The sequence below is a fragment of the Microcaecilia unicolor genome, chromosome 3 (assembly GCF_901765095.1).
Source record: "Microcaecilia unicolor chromosome 3, aMicUni1.1, whole genome shotgun sequence".
Taxonomy (NCBI): domain Eukaryota; kingdom Metazoa; phylum Chordata; class Amphibia; order Gymnophiona; family Siphonopidae; genus Microcaecilia; species Microcaecilia unicolor.
The window spans coordinates 8860970-8887506 of NC_044033.1; the positions used below are offsets into that span (position 1 = coordinate 8860970).

At 48.7% G+C, this 26537-nt stretch overlaps 1 protein-coding gene across 1 annotated transcript in view; it reads right to left on the reverse strand.

Annotated features, from left to right (window-relative positions):
- The window catches only part of LOC115465336 (adenosine 3'-phospho 5'-phosphosulfate transporter 1-like), a 76999-nt gene that overhangs the window by 9383 nt on the left and 41079 nt on the right, over window positions 1–26537 (reverse strand). Inside the window, exon 2 of the mRNA XM_030195756.1 lies at window positions 4482–4672. Within this exon, the coding sequence (XP_030051616.1) occupies window positions 4482–4672 (191 nt within the window). The remainder of the gene's footprint in view (window positions 1–4481; window positions 4673–26537) is intronic.

Genomic DNA, 26537 nt, shown 5'->3' on the forward strand with positions numbered 1-26537 from the left:
CATACGACCTCTCCAGCGCGCCCTGTTACTTTGATGGTCTCCAGTCTCCCACGATTACCAACGTCGTCTACCTTGGCTTCCCTTGGCAAGGGACAGCATGACTTGGTAGTCTTATGCTCCCAATATTCGGAAGGGACTGCCTTTGGCGTTCCTGCAGTGGGTCCAGGTAGTAACGGATGCCAGTCCCTCGAGTTGGGGAGCTCATTGTCTCCACCGGGTGGGCGCAGGGGCGTTGGGGGTGGCGCAGGGGCGTTGGTTGGCAATGGAAGCGAAGTGGCCGATCAACAGACTAGAGTTGAAAGCTGTGTCACTAGCCCTTCTATCCTTTCAGGATGTCCTGGAGGGTTAGGCAGTTCGAATTCTCTTGGACAACACGTCGGCGGTAGCTTACATCAACCGGCAAGGAGGCACTCAGAGCGGGGCTCTTGCCTCGGAGGCCTCCGACCTGCTGATTTGGGCAGAGTGTCATCTACTCTGTCTGTCAGCGGCTCATAATGCAGGCCAGGTCAATGTTCAAGCGGATTTTCTCAGCCATCATATTTTAGATGCAGCGGAGTGGGAACTGGCGACGGAAGCATTTCTTCTGATCTGCTAGAAGTGGGGCTCACCTGTAATGGATCTGATGGCAACCAAATCCATTGCCAAAGTCCCCAGGTTCTTCAGCAGAAAAGAGGTCAACTCTGCAGGAATAGACGCTCTGCAGGAATAGACTCTGTTACAGCCCTGGCCGGAAGCCCGTCTTCTTTGCCTCTTCCCGCTGTGGCCCCTAATCGGGCATATTCTACTTCAGATCAGACTTCATCACGGTCTGGTGGTTTTAGTAGCTCCAGATTGGCCACGTCATGCGTGGTACGTGGACCTAGTTCATCCTCTGCTGGAACCTCCGCTCTGGCTGCCAGTTCTTCCTGGACTTCTCCTTCAAGGCCCAGTTCAGATGGAGGATGTCTCCCGCTTTGGTCTTACAGCTTGGCTCTTGAGAGGTCAAGATTGAGGAAGAAAGGTTATGCTGACTCCGTCATTACTACTTTACTTCGAGCCTGGAAGTGTTCCACTACTACAGCTTATGCCAGAGTGTGGCGCACGTTTGATGCATGGTATGCAGAGCGGGGTTGGTCTCCCCTTAAGGCATCTATTTCTCAGATTTTGGTTTTTCTGCAAGAAGGGTTGCAGAAGGATTTGGCTTATAATTCCCTTTGGGTTCAAGTCGCAGCCCTTGCCTGTTTCCGAGGTCGGGTGTCTGGCTGTTCTCTGGCGGCTCACTCTGATGTGACTCGGTTTTTGAAAGGAGCTCTTCACCTTAGATCCCTGATACGACGTCTGTGTTCTGCCTGGAAGTTGAATCTTGTGCTCAGCGCTTTACAGGGTCCGCCATTTGAACCCTTGTGTTTGGCCTCTGATGAAGATGTCACTCTGAAGACAGTGCTTTTGGAGGCCATTACCTCTGCACGTCAAGTTTCTGAACTGATGTGGCAGCGCAGAAGGATGCACTTTTAGGGGCGACAGTGCTCACTCAGGGGGTGGCGGCTTCCCACCCTATTTAGGGGGTTGCTTTGATACATCCCACCAGTTCCTGGATTCATCTGCTGCTGAGGCTAAAGAAGGTAAAATTAGGTCTTATCTGATAATTTTCTTTCCTTTAGTCACAGCAGATGAATCCAGGATCCCTACCCTGTATTGTTCTAGCCGCGCATTTCTTTCTTCTGATAGGGGATCTGATTTCTGAGATTAAGAAAAAATGAAACAGAAGAAAGAAAAAAGATTTACTGGAATTATTGTTATTTTTCTGACAAGTTTAAGTTACCGTATTTTTCGGACTATAAGACGCCCTTTTTCCCGCCAAAATTTGGGAGGAAATGGGGGGTGCGTCTTATAGTCCGAAGGTAGAGATTTCCCTCCCTCCCTCCCTCCGAGTTCGGGATCGCCCGCCCGCCCTCCCTCCGGTCCTGTCACCACTTCTCCCTACTCACGTCACGCGATCTTCCCTGGTGATCTAGTGACTTCGGGGCAGGAAAGAGCCCCCTCTTTCCTGCCCAGCGCGCTGCTCTCCGTCCTCCTGTATTCAGCCTGACGGTCTCGGCGAGATTCAAAATGGCCGCCGAGACTTCAATTCTCGGCAGCCATTTTGAATCTCGCCGAGACCATCAGGCAGCATACAGGAGGACGGAGAGCAGCGCGCTGGGCAGGAAAGAGGGGGCTCTTTCCTGCCCCGACGTCACTAGACCACCAGGGAAGATCGCGTGACGTGAGTAGGGAGAAGTGGTGACAGGGCCGGGGAGAGGGCGATCCCGAACTCGGAGGGAGGGATTCGGACAAGACGCACCGGAGCACCTAGGTTTTAGAGGAGGGAAAAAGGAAAATGTTTTTTTTCCTATTTCCCTCCTCTAAAACCTAGGTGCGTCTTATAGTCCGAAAAATACGGTATGTGTTCGGCTGTTGCTGCATAGTTGTGAGGAGTGTTCTTGTTTCAATACTTTATCCTTATCCTCTGCTTTGGGGATGTGACCTATACTGAGGTGATAGGGAGCTGGGGTCCAGGGTCACTGCTATCTCTTCAGTGTTCTCTATCTCCACCTGATGGTAGGCGGATACAACACACCAGTTCCTGGATTCATCTGCTGTGACTAAAGGAAAGAAAATTATCAGGTAAGACCTAATTTTACCTTCCTGACATTAGTCCTGAGTCTGCCCCCCTTCAACCTCAATTCATGTCCTCTAGTTCTACAGCCTTCCCGTCTCCGGAAAAGGTTCAGTTGCGGATTAATGCCTTTCAAATATTTGAACGTCTGTATCACGTCACCCCTGTTTCTCCTTTCCTCCAAGGTATACATGTTCAGGTCAGCAAGTCTCTCCTCGTACGGTTTGCAACGCAAATCCCATACCATTTTTGTAGCTTTTCTTTGCACTGCTTCCAAGTGGGGTTGGATTTCTGTCCCCATGCAACTCTCTAATGTACACCCGATCTTATCACATCCCCATATATCATTTTCATACCCTTCTGTTGCCCATCCCTGGGAGTACTTACCACCCTTATCATGTCTCTACACACCAAAGCTACATCTTTCACTTACTATTTGCAGAGAGACATAATTAAATCTTACACACTCACAAGAACAATAGAAGCTGCATTTTAAATTCTCTCCATTGTCAATGGGCTCTCCAGACCCTCTGTCTCCTGGGTCTCTGGCCTTCGGAGATGTCTTGGTGACCCTCCCAGCCAGCTTTTGTCTCTGTTAAGTGTTTGTAATTGACTAGCCCTGCTACCAGAAATTCCCAAGGAAAAGGGGAAAGAAAGTATTGAAATGCAGTTTCAATACATCTTTTGTAGAGGAGTGTGGTAGCCGTGTTAGTCCACTCTTAAAGGTTATCAATAGAAATCAAACAAAATAAAACATGGAAAAGAAAATAAGATACCACCTTTTTTATTGGACATAACTTAATACATTTCTTGATTAGCTTTCGAAGGTTGCCCTTCTTCGTCAGATCGGAAATAAGCAAATGTGCTAGCTGACAGTTTATATAAGTGAAAACGTTGAAGAATTACTATGACAGTCTGACAGGGTGGGAGGATGGGGGTGGGAGGATATATACCAATGTGATATATACCAATGTGGTATATATCATTCAGTGTAAAAAATGTAACGAAGGATGCTATATTGGAGAAACAGGCCAGATGCTTAAGACAAGATTCAATTTACATAGACATCACATGAACAATACTGGTGTCAGTAGGGCTCCCACCCCTGTTGGTCAGCATTTTACAGGACCAGGACACTGTACCAGTGACTTCACAGTGAGAATCCTGAAAGGTAACTTTAAAACCATACAAGAACGTAAGACCTTTGAAGTCAGAATGATTGAATATTTTAACACCCAACAGAAAGGACTTAACAAGGATCTGGGGTTCCTAGCCCATTATAAACCATAAAGCTGTATGTCTCTGTTGATCACCCTCCCTTCACCTATCCACACCCATCCTGTTAGAATATCAATGATATGCTTTGATGTCCCCATGCATACCTTCGACCCATCCCCATCCTCCCACCCTGTCAGACTGTCATAGTAATGCTTGAATGTTTTCACTTATATACACTGTCAGCTAGCACATTTGCTTATTTCCGATCTGACGAAGGGCAACCTTCGAAAGCTTATCAAGAAATGTATTAAGTTATGTCCAATAAAAAAGGTATCATCTTATTTTCTTTTCCATGTTTTACTTTGTTTGATTTCTATTGAATACATCTTTTAAAAGCTGCATTTTTATATTGATAAAATCAATAACTCTGCTACATATTTAATTCTGACAATTGGCTTATACCATTACACTATCATTCATCCTTCAGGTATACAAACCCTCTTAATACGTCTTCATATTCTGCTTCTCCCCATAACTCCCCATTTATCGGGTCTACATAGCCTGCCTCGCCCTTCATCCATCCCCCGATCCCTTCCATATACACCATGCCTGCTCTCCTCATTCTTACCTGTTTCCAGGTAGTCTCTGCGTCTGAAGTACTGGATGAGCAGGAATCCTGGTATCACTATGGTTGCATAACCAGCAATGTTATAGAAGAAGCGGAACAGCCAGAAATCAGTCCAGGAGTCGAGTACAACAGAAGGAATTCCAGCGTCAGAAGAGACAGCCGAAACCATCAAAGGCAGAAGCAGGTAGAAGCTGCAAGAGAAGAGAGCAGAAACTGAGCAGACAACAATAATTCTCCGCCTTGCATTACAGTCTAAGAAACGTATAAGCAAATGCACTGAGAGGTCCTAGGCAGGAATTGTACCCCAGCTCACTGAACCGACCAGTGCCAACCCTTTCGTTTCCTCCATCAGTCTCTAATATAACAATCACTTACAGAGGTGGAAAAAAAATTCTGAAAACACCACATGCAAACTGTGAAGAAACAGTGTATTTTAAGCCTGTAAAATGTATTTGATATTTTCCTGCCCAAATTAATTCTGAAGTGCATTTCTCTAGTTTTACCAGCAGGTGGTGCACGTTTTATGTTAAAGCTGTTATAGAAAAGTGAATGCCCTCTTTCAGTGAAGAAGTGAATCTACAGTACCGTGAGCAGTATACTTTTAAAACTTGTTGACTGGGCTCTGATTGGCCCAGGAGCTCATTTCCTTTAGAGTGATGGCTTTTGCTCCCAGTATCAGCCCGGAAGAAGAGAGAGAGAAAGCTCTTTGCTGAAGCCCTGTAAAAACCAGTTATATTTGATAACTGGTGAACAGCTATATTCCCTGATCTTTCCAGGTACTTTCTATGAAGTAAACAAATGTTTAGTTAGTGTTATAACTGATCCATATTTCAGTTACCTGCTATTGTTTGCTGATTGCACTTCTGTCATGAAATGCCTAGCCACCTGCCTGGGGTTATCCCACGGCCACTCAGAGGGTCTATCCCCAGCACACCTCAGGTCCGCCTACACCTGCAGCTCGTGCTCTACACTAGCACCTTCCTCCCACTGACTGGGTCACAATCACCTCTGGGTAAGTCTCATGCTCTCAAATTATCCCCAATGATTTCTAGCTTACTAACGCCACACTTCCACTAGTCCCCCAGTATCCAGAAAACACTCACAGACCAACACACAAACCACCAGGATTCTTTATCAGTCCAGATAAACAGGATGAAGGTAAAATTATGTCTTACTTGATAATTTTCTTTCCTTTAACGCAGCAGATGAATCCAGGAACTAGTGGGTTAAGTCCGCCTACCAGCAGGTGGAGATAGAGATAAACAAACTAAAGGCAGTGATGCCAGATGGCCAGCTCCTTCCTCAGTATGTCAATTCGTAAGCATTTGCCAAGGCCAAAAATATGAAATCAATAACAACCAGAAAACATCCTCACTATGAAAAACAGAGAACCAAATAAGAACTTCGAAATAACTGCAACTTGATCCAGAAATCGGAATCCTTTCCGTGTTCCCATATCTGTCTGAACTCTGCAAAAGAGAACCCGGAAAGGAAAAAATAGCCACACTGCGCGGAAAATGAAAAAAACGTCGGCTGAACTAGGGAGGGATCCTAGATTCATCTACTGCATTAAAGGAAAGAAAATTATCAGGTAAGACATAATTTTACCTTCCTTGTCACTTGCAGCAGATGAATCCAGGAACTAGTGGGATGTACCAAAGCATTCCTTAAGTAGGGTGGGAAGCTGACGCTCCCCGCGCCAACACTCCCGCCCTAAAACTCGCATCCTCCCGAGCAGACACATCTAGCCTGTAATACTTCGCAAAAGTATGACGGGACGCCCAAGTAGCCGCCTGACATATCTCTTCCAGAGATAAGGCCGACGCCTCCGCCCAAGAAGCCGCCTGTGCCTGAGTAGAATGCGCCTTCAGGGCCACTGGAGATGCCCGCCCTTGTAGCAGATACACCGCTCTAATGGCTTCCCTATTCCAGCGAGCAATGGAAGCCTTAGAAGCCGCCTCACCTCTTTTCGATCCTGACAAGAGCACAAAGAGATGATCCGAGCGTCGAAACTCGTTAGAGATCTGCAAGTACCGAAACAAGGCTCTCCGCACCTCCAGGAAACATAGCGAGGCAAACTCCCCTGGATAATCCTCTCTTCGAAAAGGCACAAGATAAACCGCCTGATTGACATGGAAAGCCAAAACCACTTTAGGTAGAAACGACAGCACCGTCCGGATCGACACCCCTGCTTCAGAAACCTGCAAAAAAGGATCTCTGCAAGACAAAGCCTGAATTTCAGAAATCCTCCTAGCCGAAGAAATGGCCACCAAAAACACAGTCTTAAGTGTTAGATCCTTCTCAGAAACCTTATTCAAAGGCTCAACCGGTGGGGCCTGGAGGGCTCGCAGTACCACATTCAAATGCCACGCCGGGCATCGCTGCGCAGAGGAGGCCGAAGCCGAAGAGCCCCGCGTAGGAAACGGACCACATCAGAGTGAGCTGCTAAAGAGGAACCGCCCAGTTTGCCCCTAAAACAAGCTAGCGTGGCCACCTGCACTCGAAGGGAATTATATGCCAATCCCATTTGAAGACCATGCTGAAGGAACTCCAGAATAACTGGAATGTCCGCCTGAAAAGGCGATTCAGCACACAAAGCACACTACGCCGAGAAAGTTTTCCACACTCGCGCGTACGCTGCTGAAGTAGGCTGCTTCCGTGCCCCCAAAAGAGTGGCAATGACTGGTCCTGAAAATCCCTTCTTCCTCAGCTGCCGCCTCTCAATAGCCAGGCCAAAGTGGGAGGGATTTTCCATCTGAACTGGCCCTTGATGCAGCAGATTGGGAGTCACCGAAAGTCGCAATGGTGGCTCTGACAGTGCTCGAACGAGATCTGCATACCACAGCCGTCGGGGCCAGTCTGGGGCCACTAGAACGACCAGCCCCCGATGCCGCCCTATGCGGCAAAGAACTCTCCCTTATCAGAGGCCATGGAGGAAAAACATACAGTAGCTGTTGTTCCGGCCATGGCTGGAGAACAGCGTCCAATCCTGCGGATCCTGGCTGCCGTTTGCGGCTGAAGAACTGGGGAACTTTGGCATTCCAAGCCATGGCCAAGAGACCCATTACTGGTCTTCCCCAACGTTGGCAGATCAGCTGAAAAGCCGAGTCCGACAGCGTCCATTCCGCTGCGTCCAAAAGAGTCCGGCTGAGAAAATCCGCTTGAACATTGTCTTGACCCGCAATGTGTGCTGCTGACAGACTCGGAACATGCGCTTCCGTCCATACTACAAGACGAGATGCTTCCACTGCCATGGGGAAGACTGCGAGTGCCCCCCTGCCGATTGATGTAGGCCACCATCGTGGTGTTGTCCGAGAATACACGAACCGCCTGCCCCTGCAGAAGGTCCTGAAAACTCCGCAGCGCATTCACGACTGCTTGCAACTCCAGACGATTTATCGGCCAAGTCGCTTCGAGAGGGGTCCACGATCCCTGGGCTCCTCGATGAAGACAATGGGCTCCCCAGCCCGCAAGGCTGGCATCCGTCACGACTACCACCCAATTGGGAGACACCAGAGAAACACCCTTCTGCAAATTGGCTGACCGGAGCCATCACACAAGACTGTCCCTGGCCCGGCTCAACCAAGGAAGGCGTCGTTGATAATCCAGCAACGTCAGCGACCATCTGCTCAAAAGGAAATTCTGAAGAGGCCGCATGTGAGCCCTTGCCCATGGAAGGACCTCCAAGGTCGCCGTCATGGAACCAAGGAGCTGAGCATAGTCCCACACTCAGGGAGTGCGACAACTCAATAAGGTCCATACCTGAGAAAGCAATTTGATCCTTCACCCCTCGGGAAGAAACACCTTCCCCCGCTTCGTATCAAATTGCACTCCAAGATACTCCAGACTGAGTAGGAACCAGATGACTCTTGTCCATATTGACCACCCAACCTAAGGATTGCAACACCGCAATCACTCAGTCGGTGACCACTCGACTCTCCTCTGCTGTCGTCGCCCGAATCAGCCAGTCGTCGAGATATGGATGCACTTGAATCCCCTCCTTCCGCAGGAACGCCGCCACAGCCACCATGACCTTGGAAAAAGTGCGTGGGGCAGTGGCCATTCCGAAAGGAAGGGCCCGAAACTGGAAGTGTTGACCCAGCTCTGCAAATCTGAGAAATCTCTGATGGGCTGCCAAATGGGAATGTGCAGGTAAGCTTCCCTAAAATAGAGAGCCGTCAAAAACTCGCCTGGTTGAACAGCAGCAATAACTGCCCTTAATGTCTCCATGCAGAAGTGACGAACCCGCAAAAACTGGTTTACTTTTCTGAGATCGAGAATAGGCCGAAAAGCCCCTCCCTTCTTTGGAACCACAAAGAAGATGGAGTACTGACCTGTGCGCCTTTCGAGAGGAGGAACAGGAACGATAGCCCCTATCCTTTGCAGGTCTCACAAGCATAGTAACATAGTAGATGACGGCAGAAAAAAGACCTGCACGGTCCATCCAGTCTGCCCAACAAAACAACTCATGTGTGCTACTTTTTGTGTATACTCTACTTTGATTTGTACCTGTGCTCTTCAGGGCACAGACCGTATAAGTCTGCCCAGCACTATCCCCGCCTCCCACCACCGGCTCTGGCACAGACCGTATAAGTCTGCCCAGCACTATCCCTGCCTCCCACCACCGGCTCTGGCACAGGCCGTATAAGTCTGCCCAGCACTATCCCCGCCTCCCACCACTGGCTCTGGCACAGACCGTATAAGTCTGCCCAGCACTATCCCTGCCTCCCACCACCGGCTCTGGCACAGACCGTATAAGTCTGCCCAGCACTATCCTCGCCTCCCAACCTCCAGCCCCGCCCCCCACTACCGGCTCTGCTATCCAACACTGCAGAACTGCTGTCCTCTTGGCCCGCGATACACAGCGGGACTCCAGAAAAAGTCTGTGACAGGAGAGAAGAATTCTAGCTTGTAACCTTCTCACACCACATCGAGGACCCACTGGTCCGAAGTAATTCTGGCCCACTCTGGAAGAAACAGAGAAAGCCAACCACCGATCTGCTCTCCTCCCAAGTGGACCTGCGCCCCATCATTGGGAGGCCCAAGAATGAGCCCCCTGACGAGAGGAGGGTCCAGCCAGATGCTTCTCGTTGCGAAAGGAAGAACACTGCCCAAAACAATGATGCTGAAAGGCTGCGTTGGACCGCCCCATACTGTCGCGTCTCTCTGAAACGTGACCTCGAGGCTCCCTGCCTGGAAGTAGACTTGGGTCTAACCTAGAGAGCTGCACGGCTTCCGTCCCCGCGGGAATCCCGCGGAACCCGCGGGATTCCCGCAGGGACGGAGGCAGTTCCTGCGGGGTTCCCGCGGGGATGGAAGCAGTTCTGCGGGGTTCCCGCGGGGACGGAGGCAGTTCCTGCGGGGTTCCCGCGGGGATGGAACCAGTTCTGTGGGCTTCCCGTGGAAGTGTAAGCTGCACCTGCACCAGCCTCTCATCTACCGAATGCCAATTTATTTGAGTGCTGTCTTCTCCTCCTCCTCCTCCTCTTCTTCCTTGCTTTAACAGCATAAATGTGGAAAGTCTTCCATTAAGGAGGTGGTAGAGTCACAAATGATGACGGAATTCAAAAAGGCGTGCTAACCTTAAATGGCTGCATGTGTGTGGATATGTCAAGTGACACTTAGATGGCGACTCTGGCTGTGATGAACTAGAGCTGATACCTGGCAGACTTGTATGGTCTGTGTCTCATACATGGCAATCTGGTATAGGATGGGCTGGAAAGGGCTTAGACAGCAACTTCAGTGGCTGGAACATGAGGACAGTGCTGGACAGACTTTTACGGTCTGTGTCCCACAAATGAGAACATGAATAGGCTGGAGTGGGCTTCGATGGCAACTCCACAGTTGGAACATAAGGATGGGGCCAGATAGACTTCTGTGGTCTTTGTTCCAGAAACACGAAAGACCATAATCAAGTATATAATATCACACTCATTGATTTAATGATGAATTGATCATGAGTGTGACTATTGGGCAGAGTGGATGGACCGTTCAGGTCTATTTGCTGTCACTTACTATGTTACTATTAATCCTCTTTGCTCCCAGGCTGGTGCACAGACCTCAGCTCTGACACAGGCACGAGAATCAGATGTCACCTGACCTACTGGCGCGTGCATGTGGCGACCTCTCAGCACACACTGCCAGTGAATCAGAGACAAATCTTACATGTGCACACCAGAGTGTTCCAAGTTCCAACTTCCGTTCCTTCCTTGCCTACAGTGCTGTGGCTCAAATCCAGAGAGAGACTGAGGGAGCTGACTGGAACTTTCTTTTATGTACTATTAAATTCTTACGGGGATGGGTGGGGATGGGTTAAATTCTTGCGGGGATGGGTGGGGACGGGTTGGGATGGTTTAAATTTTTGCGGGGATGGGTGGGGATGGGTAAGATTCCAGTGGGGATGGGTGGGGACGGGTAAGATTCCAGCAGGGACAGGCGGGGATGGGTAAGATTTCTGTCCCCGTGCAACTCTCTAGTCTAACCTCCGAAAGACGCTGAGATTTGGAATCCCTCAAATCTTTAACAATCTTTTCTAGGTCTTCCTCAAAAAGCAATTTCCCTCAGAAAGGCAATTTAATTAGTCGTTGCTTAGAGGCCATATCTGCGGCCCAATGACTGAGCCACAGAAGATGCCGAGAGGAAACGGTCAAGGCCATGAGTTTGGCCGAAGCACGGACCAAATCATACAAGGCATCCACCAAGTACGCCAGCCCAATATCCATCAGCGGCATCTGAGGAGTTCCCGGCATATCAGACTCCGAAATCGAATCTATGACAGAATGTAACCAAATGAGACAAGCTCTAGCCGCATAAGAACTACAAACAGAAGCTTGAAGTGTCAAAGCGGCCACCTCAAAGGCACGTTTTAAAGAGGCCTCTAGCCGCCTGTCTTGCATATCCTTAAGTGCCACACCACCTTCCACTGGAAGAGTAGTCTTCTTAGTGACCGCCGTCATCAGGGCATCCACCCTAGGTAGAACAAACTGCTTTAAACGGTCCGCTGAAACCGGATACAGCCTGGCCATAGTTACTTTCAGCCCCCCATACTGATCTGCCTACTGGGCCGAAATCAACTCTTCAATAGCATCATGTACCTGAAAGGCCTTAGAAGGTCATCTGGTACTAGCCATCTTGGGGTTGACCACCCGAGAAGCCGCAACCTCAGGGTCCTCTATATTCAGGGCTTCAAGTGCCTGAGAGATAAAGGAGGACAACTCCTCCTTATGGAAAATCCTCACGGCGGAAGAGTCCTCTAGTTGGTCAGTGAGGACACCGTCCTCCACCCCCGTCTGCTCCGAGAGAGCCACCACGGAGGAAGCTGCAGGCGACCGTATGCAGGACCCCTCCTCAGACCCCAAAGAAAGCCTAGGCTTTTTAAGTGAGGAGAAATCCTCTGGGGAAAACCCCCAAATCCCTTGGTTACCCCAAGACCCCCTGAGAGAATCAAAGGCTGAAGCTGTCGCAGCCGCGTAAAGGGGGGGGGGGGGCAAGGCCCTTTTGAACAAAAACGCCTGATGGAGTAGCAAAATAAACTCTGGTGAAACCCCCTCCCCCGCAACGGAGGAGGTCGCAGCCATGGCACCTGCACCACCGCCCACAGTGCCTGACGGCCCCCCGACTCCCCTACCAGCGGAGAAGCTTTGCCCAAAACCGCTACCGGAGCTGGCTCCGTGACCGATTGCAAAATGGCGCGAGAATCGCCAGGCTCTGGGCGGGAAAGCACTCTCTCGGGGGGGGGGGGGGGGGGCGCTCCATCAAGTCCCGCCAAATCAGCGCACCCAGCGCTGCAAACACCCACCGCCGAACACCGTTTCTCACATCGGGAACAGCGTTTTACCGCCTCCGCTGCCATCACCCGTCCCCGAACAGGAACCCAGCAGGACTTACCCCGGACCGGGAAAGCGTGGGAACTGACAGCTGAGCCAAAGAAAAAAAACTCTCCGACTCCACTTCGAGGTAGGCTCAGACAAGCAGGCAACAGAAGACAGGACTCGGACAGCAGTAACACAAACCTGCTCTCAGCAAAAACACACTTCCCTGTGCTTAAATTCTATGGTTCTCTTTTTTTTTTTTTTTTAGTGAAGAGGCAGAAACAAACAGGGAAGGAAAGGAACAGCAAAAGCCTGTTCAGAGGGAATCTGAGGTGCAGCCAAAGGGGACACCACCAGTCCGCCACACCCGGCTCAAACTGGCCACCGGCCCAGGAGATCCCTCAGAGGCCTTGGGCCCAGGAGCTGGAGAAAAAGCCGTCCACCACCTGCTGAGACAGAGACATACTAACTGAGGAAGGAGCTGGCCGTCTGGCATCACTGCCTTTAGTTTGTTTATCTCTATCTCCAGACCCCTCCCAACCCCCACCCCCGGACAGAGGCCCTGGTGGTCTAGTATCCCTGATCCAACCAGACCCCCCCCCCCCCCCCCCCCACAACTGGCAAACCCAATACCTCACAGAGGACCTGACCACCCACCCCCACCGGACATCCAGCCCTCTCTTCTGGGTGGGTGGTGGGTCGGCCAGTGGGTCTCAATCGGGGAGGGTCTCATGTCAGCTCCCACATTCCTCCTCAATGCTTTGTAAACCCTAACACCAGCTCCGAGCTGGTGTAGGGTTTACAGCAGTAGCAGCACCCTTGTTTGCTACGCTATCTGCTGAGAACTGAGGAGGAATACAAATGTCCCTTTTTAGCATGCATTTGCATGCTATTAGCATTCAGAGCCAGCAAATGAGTTGTTGCATGTGCTCGCCAGCTCTGATCCTGGGGCGCAGGCAAACACAGGCTCTGGTCCGGAACTAATAGCCTCGAGCACCCGCATTTGCTTTTGATCATCTGGTCCTAAGGCAGGAATTTGACCTGAAGGAGACTAACAAAGTATCCGTATAAAAATATAGGGCGGCCCCACCCTCAGAGTAATGCATGCAGCGCCAAAAGCAAATCCAGCCTGAGGTGCAGGACCCGTAGCCAGGAATGGAACACAGATCTGCCAAAACCCACAGCACTAGCAAAAGCCGTGACTGGAACCCACATGCTCTGCTAGGTTACTCCCCTCTGGATCACAGCTTGAGCTCCTTCTTACTTCAAAGAGAAGTCAGACAACAGGAAAAATAAGCTGTTGTGGAATCCACTGTCATTCACAAAGGAAGAATATTCAACATTAAGGAATCCTTCCCGTGCTCACCTTCCAATATCATTCAATGTAAGAAATGTGAGGAAGGGTGCTATATTGGAGAAACAAGCCAGATGCTAAAGAAGAGATTTAATTTACATAGACACTATATGAAAAATGCCAATACCAGCCAAGGATACCACCAGAACACTGTACCAGCGATTTTATGGTAAGAATCCTAAAAGGGAACTTTAAAACAATACAGGAACGTAAGACCTTTGAAGTCAGAATGATTAAATATTTTGACATCCATCAGACAGAACTTAGCAAAGATCTGGATTTTCTAGCCCATTATAAATCTTAAAATTGTACTGCTTTGTCACTTCCTCATCCACCCAGCTATCCCTGTCTCTCACCTAACCCACCCTCATCCTGTTAGACTGTCACTGAAATGCTTTGATGTTTCACTTATATATACTGTCATCTACCAACATTTGATTATTTCCGATCTGACGAAGAAGGGCTACCTTCGAAAGCTAATCAAAGGAGAAATTAGGTCTTACCTGATAATTTTCTTTCCATTAGTTCTTCACACTATTCTAGGACAAGTGGGTAGTTATGTCCATCGACCAGCAGGTGGAGATAGAGAATACAGAACTGAGCACCACTACATAGCTCTCTGCTAGCAGCTCAGCTCCTCAGTATCCGTCCTCAAGCAAGAAAGAAAACACACCCAATCAGGAGCATCATCAGCAATCAACATATCGAGCCCCAAGAACCATTCAAAGATAAGGCCCCTGGAAAACAGGATACAAAGACAGTACATAGAGCCACCAACAAAGGTGTCGCACCACGGGAGGGCTCCTGGAATAGTGTGAAGAACTAATGGAAAGAAAATTATCAGGTAAGACCTAATTTCTCCTTCCATTACGTTCATTTCCACTATTCCAGGACAAGTGGGATGTTCAAAAGCTATCCCTATGAGGGTGGGAAGCCAAATCTGCCATACGCGGAACCGACGTCCCAAATGTAACTGCTGCCTGAGCGGCACCAGCCATTCTACCATATTTACTGAAGGTATGCAGCGAAGCGTACACCGCTGACCTATAGATAGCCATCAAAGAAGACAACGAAGCCTCCGCCCAAGACGTAGCCACATGTCCAGGAGAGAAAGCCTTCAACCTGACAAGCGCCTCCCAGGATACAGGCTGAGACCACAGCCACCTTCAACCACTGGGCACAGAAAGCCTTGGCCAACATGAAACCCCCCCTGCTGTTTACCAAACAGCCCAAAAAGACCAAACGAATGGCGAAAAACATTGGGAACCGTGAAATCCAAGAACGCCTTGCTAAGACCAGAAGCTTTCAAAAAACAGACCGCTGACTACAGAAAAAGAAAGACCAACAAACACTAAGGCAAGAAGCATGGTACTGCCCCAAGTGAGACCGCTGCCGCCGAAAAACGGATAAAGGGACCTTCCAAAAGAGAAAGAGACTGAAGTTGCGAGAAGCAACAGGTTGACAGAAACACCTCAAAGAACACCGTGGACAAAGAGAGAACTAGACAGGTGCTTTAGCCAACTAAGCCATGGTGCAATAGAACGAGGGCCACCTATCAACAGGCTCAAACGGGGAGTGCTGAAGCACCGGAAGGACCAGAAAAAGAACTCAGTCCAGAGGGAGCAGCTAACGAAGACTCCTGCAAGCAGCCCTGAAAGCAAGCCAGGACCCCCACTGGACCTACAGCACTAGCCCCATGAATTTCCCTCCTGCCAAAAAGCCAGAAAGTGGCCCAGAGAGGACGGAACATCGACCCAAAACCTCACAGCACGCCAGACTTAGAAACACACTCTGGCAGACGCCGATGAGGAAGAGCGCTTCCCGGCCCGAAGCAGGGAAGCCACCACTGAAAGCGAATAACCTTTCTTCCTCAGTCGAGCCCTCTCCAGGGCCAGGCCGCAGGACCAAAGGAAAGTGGGGGGGGGGGGGGGGGGGGGGGGGGGACACCTCCATGGCCACCAGGCCCTGACAGAAAGACCTCGACACTGAGGAAATCACAATGGCTCCTTAAGCACAAGCCTCACGAGATCTGCATACCATGGAAGCCATGGCAAGGCTGGAGACTAGGATCACCGTGCCCCAAAGGTCTGCCACTCTCCCCCACAGCCGGCCTAAAATCGGCATGTGGGAAGGCATACAGAGGTCTCTCACACAGACACAACCATCGCAGGGCGAATAGATCCCTAGAGTCCTATGCTCGGCGGTGGCTGAAGCACCGAGGAACCTAGACATAGGACTAGGCCACCAGCTGAAAACCAGAGCATATCGACTGAGCAAGTCTGTCTCCATATTGAGGGACCCCGCAAACCAGCCGAAGGCACAACCGAAGTCTCACTGCCCCGTCCATTAACAAGCTGGACTCCCCCGCCAGCAGACTGCTAGGAGTCCCCCCTGCGAGGCGAAAAAAGGCAACCGCCGCAGGCAAGACCGAAAGGTCCAAACGGCGGCATTCCCAACAGTGGGCTCGGCTTACTGCAAGCAGCTCCAGAGGGCCAATGCCCTCCTTGGATACCAAGAGCCCTGCACCAAGGAACCCCAGCAAAGGGCACTTCCCAGCCCGAGACCAGCGGCTGAGCAGGGCCCCCTAAAGCGGCCGCATGAGAGAAGAAGGAACCCCTTCCATGGCCGCTGCCATAGATCTAAGGACCTGCATGAAATACCAGGCCTGTGGCTTGCAACAAAGCAGGAGCGAGAAACTTGGAAGCTAACTTAAAGCACTGTCCCTCTGAAGAAACACTCAAGCTCATCGGAAATAAAAGTTGGCGCGCTGGCGCCAGCCTGCTCCTGTTGAAATTAAACACCCAAACCAGACAAAAAAACTGGGGCTGAAGGGGTCTCTACTCAGGCTAGGCAAGAAGAGACCCGGAGTCATCCAGGTACAGGAGAACTCAAAAAGTTGTGTCTCCGCAGAAAGACCGCCACTATGAGCATGACCCAAACAGCGCTCTGAGCAGACAGAGGCCCCCTCTCACAAGGAGACTGCAAGAAGAGAAGGGCTACCAAAGGGGAGAACGCCAGTCAGACGCCAGCACCCCGAAAATCCAGCTCTCATATCCTGTTTCCGGAAGGGCAGGACCAGAGGCAGAGCTGAGACAGAAGGGAAGGCAGGCTGAAACGCCGTGCCTGCTCGACTTTCACTGCTGCTGCCGGACCCCGAGGTAAGAATTTTTAAATTCCAGGCCGGCACGCAGGAAGGCGAGGGGCAGGCGGAGGACTGGGAGAAGAGGGCGGGCAACGCAGGTCGGGCTGCCACTCGACGGGGAGAGAAGGAGGGAGGCGCGGGGGTCTGGAACTCGGAGGAGAGGGAGGGGGGCATGGAACTCGGAGGGGAGGGGGGGGGAGGGAGGGGGCCAAGCTGGAACTCAAGAGGATAACCTCCTCTTTTCTATCTACACTTCTTCCCTTGGTTCATTAATCTCATCCCATGGCTTTTCCTACCATCTCTATGCTGATGACTCCCAAATCTACCTTTCTACCCCTGATATCTCACCTTGCATCCAAACCAAAGTTTCAGCGTGCTTGTCTGACATTGCTGCCTGGATGTCTCAACGCCACCTGAAATTAAATATGACCAAAACCGAGCTTCTCATTTTCCCCCCTAAACCCACCTCCCCGCTCCCCCCGTTTTCTATTTCTGTTGATGGCTCTCTCATTCTCCCTGTCTCCTCAGCTCGAAACCTTGGGGTCATCTTTGACTCTTCTCTCTCCTTCTCTGCTCATATCCAGCAGACCGCCAAGACCTGTCGTTTCTTTCTTTACAACATCCGTAAAATCCGCCCCTTTCTTTCCGAGCACTCTACCAAAACCCTCATCCACACCCTTGTCACCTCTCGTTTAGACTACTGCAATCTGCTTCTTGCTGGCCTCCCACTTAGTCACCTCTCCCCTCTCCAGTCGGTTCAAAACTCTGCTGCCCGTCTCGTCTTCCGCCAGGGTCGCTTTACTCATACTACCCCTCTCCTCAAGACCCTTCACTGGCTCCCTATCCGTTTTCGCATCCTGTTCAAACTTCTTCTACTAACCTATAAATGTATTCACTCTGCTGCTCCCCAGTATCTCTCCACACTCGTCCTTCCCTACACCCCTTCCCGTGCACTCCACTCCATGGATAAATCCTTCTTATCTGTTCCCTTCTCCACTACTGCCAACTCCAGACTTTGCGCCTTCTGTCTCGCTGCACCCTACGCCTGGAATAAACTTCCTGAGCCCCTACGTCTTGCCCCATCCTTGGCCACCTTTAAATCTAGACTGAAAGCCCACCTGTTTAACATTGCTTTTGACTCGTAACCACTCGCCTCCACCTACCCTCCTCTCCTTCCTGTACACATTAATTGATTTGATTTGCTTACTTTATTTATTTTTTGTCTATTAGATTGTAAGCTCTTTGAGCAGGGACTGTCTTTCTTCTATGTTTGTGCAGCGCTGCGTACGCTTTGTAGCGCTATAGAAATGCTAAATAGTAGTAGTAGTAGTAGTAATAACCTTGCTAGCGCCTGTTTCATTTGTGTCAGAAACGGACATGTTTTACCAGCGTGCAATAAAAAAGGAATCTTCTTATTTCCATGTTTTAATTTGTTCTATTTCTATTGATATGGGTAGGAAACGAGGGTGGAAAAGCAGAGCCTCATGCAGCACACACTGCTCTCTGCAAAGGAGTCATCTGCTGCTGCTCCATATCCTGGATCCGGTAAGAAGTGAACTGCAAACATTTCACTGTTTATAGAGAGGAATTACTCAGAGCATTGTCTCATGACAGCTCAAGGGTAGGTGGTTATAAGGCTCCGATTTCCCAGCTCACTTAACTGCTCTAAGATTGACAAGACACATGAGCACTGCTGAAGAGAGAATCTAAGTCACCTGGGGGGGGAAACAGACCCAGATAACGCTTTTACAGTGTTTGTAAGAAAAAAACCAACACCAAGTGCAAAAAGATCAGAGCGATAGCATTAACTACAGTCCTACTCCAAAAGTCTCAAAGACCCTCCCCCCAACCAAAGTATTTACAGACATAAAGTACAGAAAATGACCAAAGGGAAGGGCTGGTTTTAGGGTAGAGTGAGTACAACAGGCAATGTGCAAGAAGGAGTGCCACCAGAAGCTTTGGACACATAGTAACATAGTAGATGACGGCAGAAAAAGACCTGCACGGTCTATCCAGTCTGCCCAACAAGATAAACTCATATGTGTATACCTTACCTTGATTTGTATCCAGGGGTGTGCTGGTAAATTGTTAACAGGGGGCTCTCTCTCGCCAGCAAAGTAAAAGAGAATTCAGGAGGGGCCCAAGCCCACATTTTGGGATCCATTTGTTAAAGTAGCCATGGAGAACCGGCTCCCAAAATTCTTAAAAACTTAACAAACGGCTCTCGAGAGCCTGTGAGAGCCTGCTCCAGCACACCACTGTTTGTATCTGTCTTTTTCAGGGCACAGACTGTATAAGTCTGCCCAGCACTATCCCCACCTCCCAACCACCATCCCTGCCTCCCACCACCGGCTAAGCTTCTGGGGATCCCTTCCTTCTGAGGCAAGAGCCAGGGATACCACAAAGAACTAACCAACGCAAGTCACCCCAAGCTCATGTAAACGAGAAGTAGTGAACATCGAACAGTCTCCCCCAAACAACAATCTGACACCTCTCTTTAGGGAGGGGAGACACCATCAACATCTCCCCCCCCCCCCCCCCCCCGGTGCCACTAACCTAAAAGCTGCCCTGCCCAAGGAGGTTAGATTGAGGAAACAGTACGAGGCTTTCTAGGCGGAGATTGCCACCACACTGGTTCACCCAAAACACTACTGAAAACAATAGTAAAAGATTATTAGAGATAACAGACTGCCTATGTCTGTCTATCTGTAAAAAGTCAAAAGCTGTTCCAGTTGGATAGGCAGTGCCTGAAAAGGTGGAGGACAAACTTATTTGACAGCTTTTAAATTTATTTGAAAGCTTTCCACTCAACAGGAGGGCTGGCTTTTTCATCAAGCCTATGGCCCTTACAAATCAAGATAAAGTATACATATCATACCTTACAGTATGAGTTTATCTTGTTGAGCAGACTGGATGGACCTTACCGGTCTTTATCTGCCATCATCTACTATGTTATAGCCTGGAAACTGAGCAGTCTAGTGTTTACGCTTGGCGTTCCTCAACCAATCCAAGGCATCCTGATTAACTGCTTGAAAGTCGTTAACAATTAGACAAATTCAGGCTTTTAAGAGGGAAAGGGAATTGGGGCTTGATATACCACCTTTCTTAGGTTTTTGCAACTACATTCAAAGCGGTTTACATATATTCAGGTGCTTATTTTGTACCAGGGGCAATGGAGGATTAGGTGACTTGCCCAGAGTCACAAGGAGCTGCAGTGGGAATTGAACTCAGTTCCCCAGGATCAAAGTCCACTGCACTAACCACTAGGCTACTCCTCTACTAGCAACATTCCTTGTAGAAGCCTGCAGGACATAAGACTCACAGAAACAGAAGCCTGCACAGCCATATTGCTGATCTGCAAGGGCAGGCACATTAACACTCCATGTAGAATCTCAAATAGTAGCAACATTCCATGTAGAATCTCAAATAGGGAAAGGGAAATGGGATGTGATATTCTGCCTTTCTGAGGTTTTTGCAACTACATTCAAAGCAGTTTACATATATACAGGTACTTATTTTGTACCAGGGGCAATGGAGGGTTAAGTGACTTGCCCAGAGTCACCAGGAGCTGCAGTGGGAATGGAACCCAGTTCCCCAGAACCAGAGTCTGCTGCACTAACCACTAGGCTACTCCTCCACTCATTCCACCAATAAGAGCCAACCTCATCAGTGATGTCACAATGGCTTGATTGCCCGATACTTGGCTCACTTCTGATATTGTGATGTCATAAGGGAAAGGGGGAAAGGGAAATGGGACTTGATATACCGCCTTTCTGAGGTTTTTGCAACTACATTCAAAGCGGTTTACATATATACAGGTACTTATTTTGTACCAGGGGCAATGGAGGGTTAAGTGACTTGCCCAGAGTCACCAGGAGCTGCAGTGGGAATGGAACCCAGTTCCCCAGAACCAGAGTCTGCTGCACTAACCACTAGGCTACTCCTCCACTCATTCCACCAATAAGAGCCAACCTCATCAGTGATGTCACAATGGCTTGATTGCCCGATACTTGGCTCACTTCTGATATTGTGATGTCATAAGGGAAATGGGGAAAGGGAAATGGGACTTGATATACCACCTTTCTTAGGTTTTTGCAACTACATTCAAAGCGGTTTACATATATTCAGGTACTTATTTTGTACCAGGGGCAATGGAGGGTTAAGTGACTTGCACTAACCACTAGGCTACTCCTCCACTCATTCCACCAATAAGAGCCAACCTCATCAGTGATGTCACAATGGCTTGATTGCCCGATACTTGGCTCACTTCTGATATTGTGATGTCATAAGGGAAATGGGGAAAGGGAAATGGGACTTGATATACCACCTTTCTGAGGTTTTTGCAACTACATTCAAAGCGGTTTACATATATTCAGGTACTTATTTTGTACCAGGGGCAATGGAGGGTTAAGTGACTTGCCCAGAGTCACAAGGAGCTGCAGTGGGAATTGAACCCAGTTCCCCAGAAAGAGTCTGCTGCACTAACCACTAGGCTGAAAGGAGCAGCTCGCAGAGTAAAAAACTTGCATCAGGCGTGGATGCTGTTTAAAAACACCATCCTGGAGGTTCAGGACAAATATATTCCACGTATTAGAAAAAAGGGAAAAAAGACTAAACGTCAGCCGGCGTGGCTAAACAGTAAGATAAAGGAAATCATTAGAGCCAAAAAACAATCCTTCAGAAAGTGGAGAAGAGAACCAACTGAAAGTAACAGGATAGATCATAAGGAATGCCAAGCCAAATGCAAAGCGGAGATAAGGAGGGCAAAAAAGGACTTTGAGAAGAAATTAGCGTTGGAAGCAAAAATACATAGTAAAAATTTTTTTAGATACATTAAAAGCAGGAAACCGGCCAAGAGTCGGTTGGGCCGCTGGACGAAAATGGTGTTAAAGGGGCGATCAAGGAGGACAAAGCCGTAGCGGAGAAATTAAATGAATTCTTTGCTTCGGTCTTCACCGAGGAGGATTTGGGGGGGACACCGGTGCCGGAAAGAATATTTGAAGCGGGGGAGTCGGAGAAACTAAACAAATTCTCTGTAACCTTGGAGGATGTAATGGGTCAGTTCAGCAAGCTGAAGAGTAGTAAATCACCGGGACCTGATGGTATTCATCCCAGAGTATTAATAGAACTAAAAAATGAACTTGCGGAGCTACTGTTAGAAATATGCAATCTGTCCCTAAAATCGAGTGTAGTACCGGAAGACTGGAGGGTAGCCAATGTTACTCCGATTTTTAAGAAGGGTTCCAGAGGAGATCCGGGAAATTATAGACCGGTGAGTCTGACGTCGGTGCCGGGCAAGATGGTGGAGGCTATTATTAAGAATAAAATTGCACAGCATATACAAAAACATGGACTGATGAGACAAAGTCAGCACGGATTTAGTGAAGGGAAGTCTTGCCTCACCAATCTAATGCATTTTTTTGAGGGGGTAAGCAAACATGTGGACAATGGGAGCCGGTTGATATTGTATATCTGGATTTTCAGAAGGCGTTTGACAAAGTGCCGCACGAAAGACTCCTGAAGAAATTGCAGAGCCATGGAATCGGAGGTAGGGTATTATTATGGATTAAGAACTGGTTGAAAGATAGGAAGCAGAGAGTAGGATTGCGTGGCCAGTATTCTCAGTGGAGGAGGGTAGTTAGTGGGGTCCCGCAGGGGTCTGTGCTGGGTCCGTTGCTTTTTAATGTATTTATAAATGACCTAGAGATGGGAATAACTAGTGAGGTAATTAAATTCGCCGATGACACAAAATTATTCAGGGTCGTCAAGTCGCAGGAGGAATGTGAACGATTACAGGAGGACCTTGCGAGACTGGGAGAATGGGCGTGCAAGTGGCAGATGAAGTTCAATGTTGACAAGTGCAAAGTGATGCATGTGGGTAAGAGGAACCCGAATTATAGCTACGTCTTGCAAGGTTCCGCGTTAGGAGTTACGGATCAAGAAAGGGATCTGGGTGTCGTCGTCGATGATACGCTGAAACCTTCTGCTCAGTGTGCTGCTGCGGCTAGGAAAGCGAATAGAATGTTGGGTGTTATTAGGAAGGGTATGGAGTCCAGGTGTGCGGATGTTATAATGCCGTTGTATCGCTCCATGGTGCGACCGCACCTGGAGTATTGTGTTCAGTACTGGTCTCCGTATCTCAAAAAAGATATAGTAGAATTGGAAAAGGTACAGCGAAGGGCGACGAAAATGATAGTGGGGATGGGACGACTTTCCTATGAAGAGAGGCTGAGAAGGCTAGGGCTTTTCAGCTTGGAGAAGAGACGGCTGAGGGGAGATATGATAGAAGTGTATAAAATAATGAGTGGAATGGATCGGGTGGATGTGAAGCGACTGTTCACGCTATCCAAAAATACTAGGACTAGAGGGCATGAGTTGAAGCTACAGTGTGGTAAATTTAAAACGAATCGGAGAAAATTTTTCTTCACCCAACGTGTAATTAGACTCTGGAATTCGTTGCCGGAGAACGTGGTACGGGCGGTTAGCTTGACGGAGTTTAAAAAGGGGTTAGATAGATTCCTAAAGGACAAGTCCATAGACCGCTATTAAATGGACTTGGAAAAATTCCGCATTTTTAGGTATAACTTGTCTGGAATGTTTTTACGTTTGGGGAGCGTGCCAGGTGCCCTTGACCTGGATTGGCCACTGTCGGTGACAGGATGCTGGGCTAGATGGACCTTTGGTCTTTCCCAGTATGGCACTACTTATGTACTTATGTACTCCTCCACTAGCAACATTCCATGTAGAAGCCTGCCCTTGCAGATCAGCAATGCGGCCGCGCAGGATTCTGTTTCTGTGAGTCTGACGTCCTGCACGTACGTACGTACGTCACACTCACAGGACGTCCTGACTCACAGAAACAGAAGCCTGCGCAGCTGCGTTGCTGATGTGCAAGGGCAGGCTTCTACATGGAATGTTGCTAGTGGAATAGCAACATTAACATTCCATGTAGAATCTCAAATAGGAAAAGAGAACTGGGACTTGACATACTGCCATTCTGAGGTTTTTGCAACTACATTCAAAGTGGTTTACATATACAGTGGTGGAAATAAGTATTTGATCCCTTGCTGATTTTGTAAGTTTGCCCACTGACAAAGACATGAGCAGCCCATAATTGAAGGGTAGGTTATTGGTAACAGTGAGAGATAGCACATCACAAATTAAATCCGGAAAATCACATTGTGGAAAGTATATGAATTTATTTGCATTCTGCAGAGGGAAATAAGTATTTAATCCCTCTGGCAAACAAGACCTAATACTTGGTGGCAAAACCCTTGTTGGCAAGCACAGCGGTCAGACGTCTTCTGTAGTTGATGATGAGGTTTGCACACATGTCAGGAGGAATTTTGGTCCACTCCTCTTTGCAGATCATCTCTAAATCATTAAGAGTTCTGGGCTGTCGCTTGGCAACTCGCAGCTTCAGCTCCCTCCATAAGTTTTCAATGGGATTAAGGTCTGGTGACTGGCTAGGCCACTCCATGACCCTAATGTGCTTCTTCCTGAGCCACTCCTTTGTTGCCTTGGCTGTATGTTTTGGGTCATTGTCGTGCTGGAAGACCCAGCCACGACCCATTTTTAAGGCCCTGGCGGAGGGAAGGAGGTTGTCACTCAGAATTGTACGGTACATGGCCCCATCCATTCTCCCATTGATGCGGTGAAGTAGTCCTGTGCCCTTAGCAGAGAAACACCCCCAAAACATAACATTTCCACCTCCATGCTTGACAGTGGGGACGGTGTTCTTTGGGTCATAGGCAGCATTTCTCTTCCTCCAAACACGGCGAGTTGAGTTCATGCCAAAGAGCTCAATTTTTGTCTCATCTGACCACAGCACCTTCTCCCAATCACTCTCGGCATCATCCAGGTGTTCACTGGCAAACTTCAGACGGGCCGTCACATGTGCCTTCCGGAGCAGGGGGACCTTGCGGGCACTGCAGGATTGCAATCCGTTATGTCGTAATGTGTTACCAATGGTTTTCGTGGTGACAGTGGTCCCAGCTGCCTTGAGATCATTGACAAGTTCCCCCCTTGTAGTTGTAGGCTGATTTCTAACCTTCCTCATGATCAAGGATACCCCACGAGGTGAGATTTTGCGTGGAGCCCCAGATCTTTGTCGATTGACAGTCATTTTGTACTTCTTCCATTTTCTTACTATGGCACCAACAGTTGTCTCCTTCTCGCCCAGCGTCTTACTGATGGTTTTGTAGCCCATTCCAGCCTTGTGCAGGTGTATGATCTTGTCCCTGACATCCTTAGACAGCTCCTTGCTCTTGGCCATTTTGTAGAGGTTAGAGTCTGACTGATTCACTGAGTCTGTGGACAGGTGTCTTTCATACAGGTGACCATTGCCGACAGCTGTCTGTCATGCAGATAACGAGTTGATTTGGAGCATCTACCTGGTCTGTAGGGGCCAGATCTCTTACTGGTTGGTGGGGGATCAAATACTTATTTCCCTCTGCAGAATGCAAATAAATTCATATACTTTCCACAATGTGATTTTCCGGATTTAATTTGTGATGTGCTATCTCTCACTGTTACCAATAACCTACCCTTCAATTATGGGCTGCTCATGTCTTTGTCAGTGGGCAAACTTACAAAATCAGCAAGGGATCAAATACTTATTTCCACCACTGTATTCAGGTACTTATTTTTGTACCAGGGGCAATGGAGGGTTAAGTGACTTGCGCAGAGTCACAAGGAGCTGCAGTGGGAATCGAACTCAGTTCTCCAGGATCAAAGTCCACTGCACTAACCACTAGGCTACTCCTCCACTGGAGCTGATACTGTGATGTCATAATGCCTCATTCCACCAATGCCTGAGCCAACCTCAACAGTGATGTCACAATGGCTTGATTGCCCGATACTTGGCTCACTTCTGATATTGTGATGTCATAAGAGAAAGGGGGAAATGGGACTTGATATACTGCCTTTCTGAGGTTTTTGCACCTACATTCAAAGCGGTTTACATATATTCAGGTACTTATTTTGTACCAGGGGCAATGGAGGAGAAAGTTTGCCATGTGGTGCTTTACTAATCGCCATGACTGTTATGTGCCCTTCTATAATGATTCTGCAGTATTTATACCATTTACATTGCTTCAAGAGTTCATCTCAGCACATTGTTGGCTCACCATTCACCAACAGATAACCTTCCAGTATTCAAAACTGCAGCTAGCAGCATTTTATAAATGACCTGAACGTGTATAACCCTGGAGGAAAGGAGAAACCGGGATGATATGATACAGACATTCAAATATTTTAAAGGTATAAATCCACAGACAAATATTTTCCAGAGACAGGAAGGTGGTAGAACTAGAGGACATGAATTGAGGTTGAAAGGGGTCCGACTCAGGAATAATATGAGGAAGTATTTTTTTACTGAAAGGGTGGCAGATACCTGGAATGTCCTTCCATGGGAGGTGGTGGAGATGCAAAAAGTAACAGAATTCAAAAATGCATGGGATAAACACAAAGGAATCCTGTTTGGAAGGAATGGATCCAAAGAAGCTAAGCAGAGATTATGTAGCAACACCACTAATTGGGAAACAAAGCAAGTGCCGGGCAAGACTTCTATGGTCTATGCCCTGATCATGGCTGAATAGACCTGGATGGGCTGCAGAGGAGCTTTTCAGGGGCTCTGACAACTTCAGAAATGTAGAACAAGGACAGTACCAGGGAGACTTCTAAGGTATGTGCCCTGAAAATGGCAAGGACAAATCAAGATTAGGTATGCAGCTTGGAGAAAAGGCGGC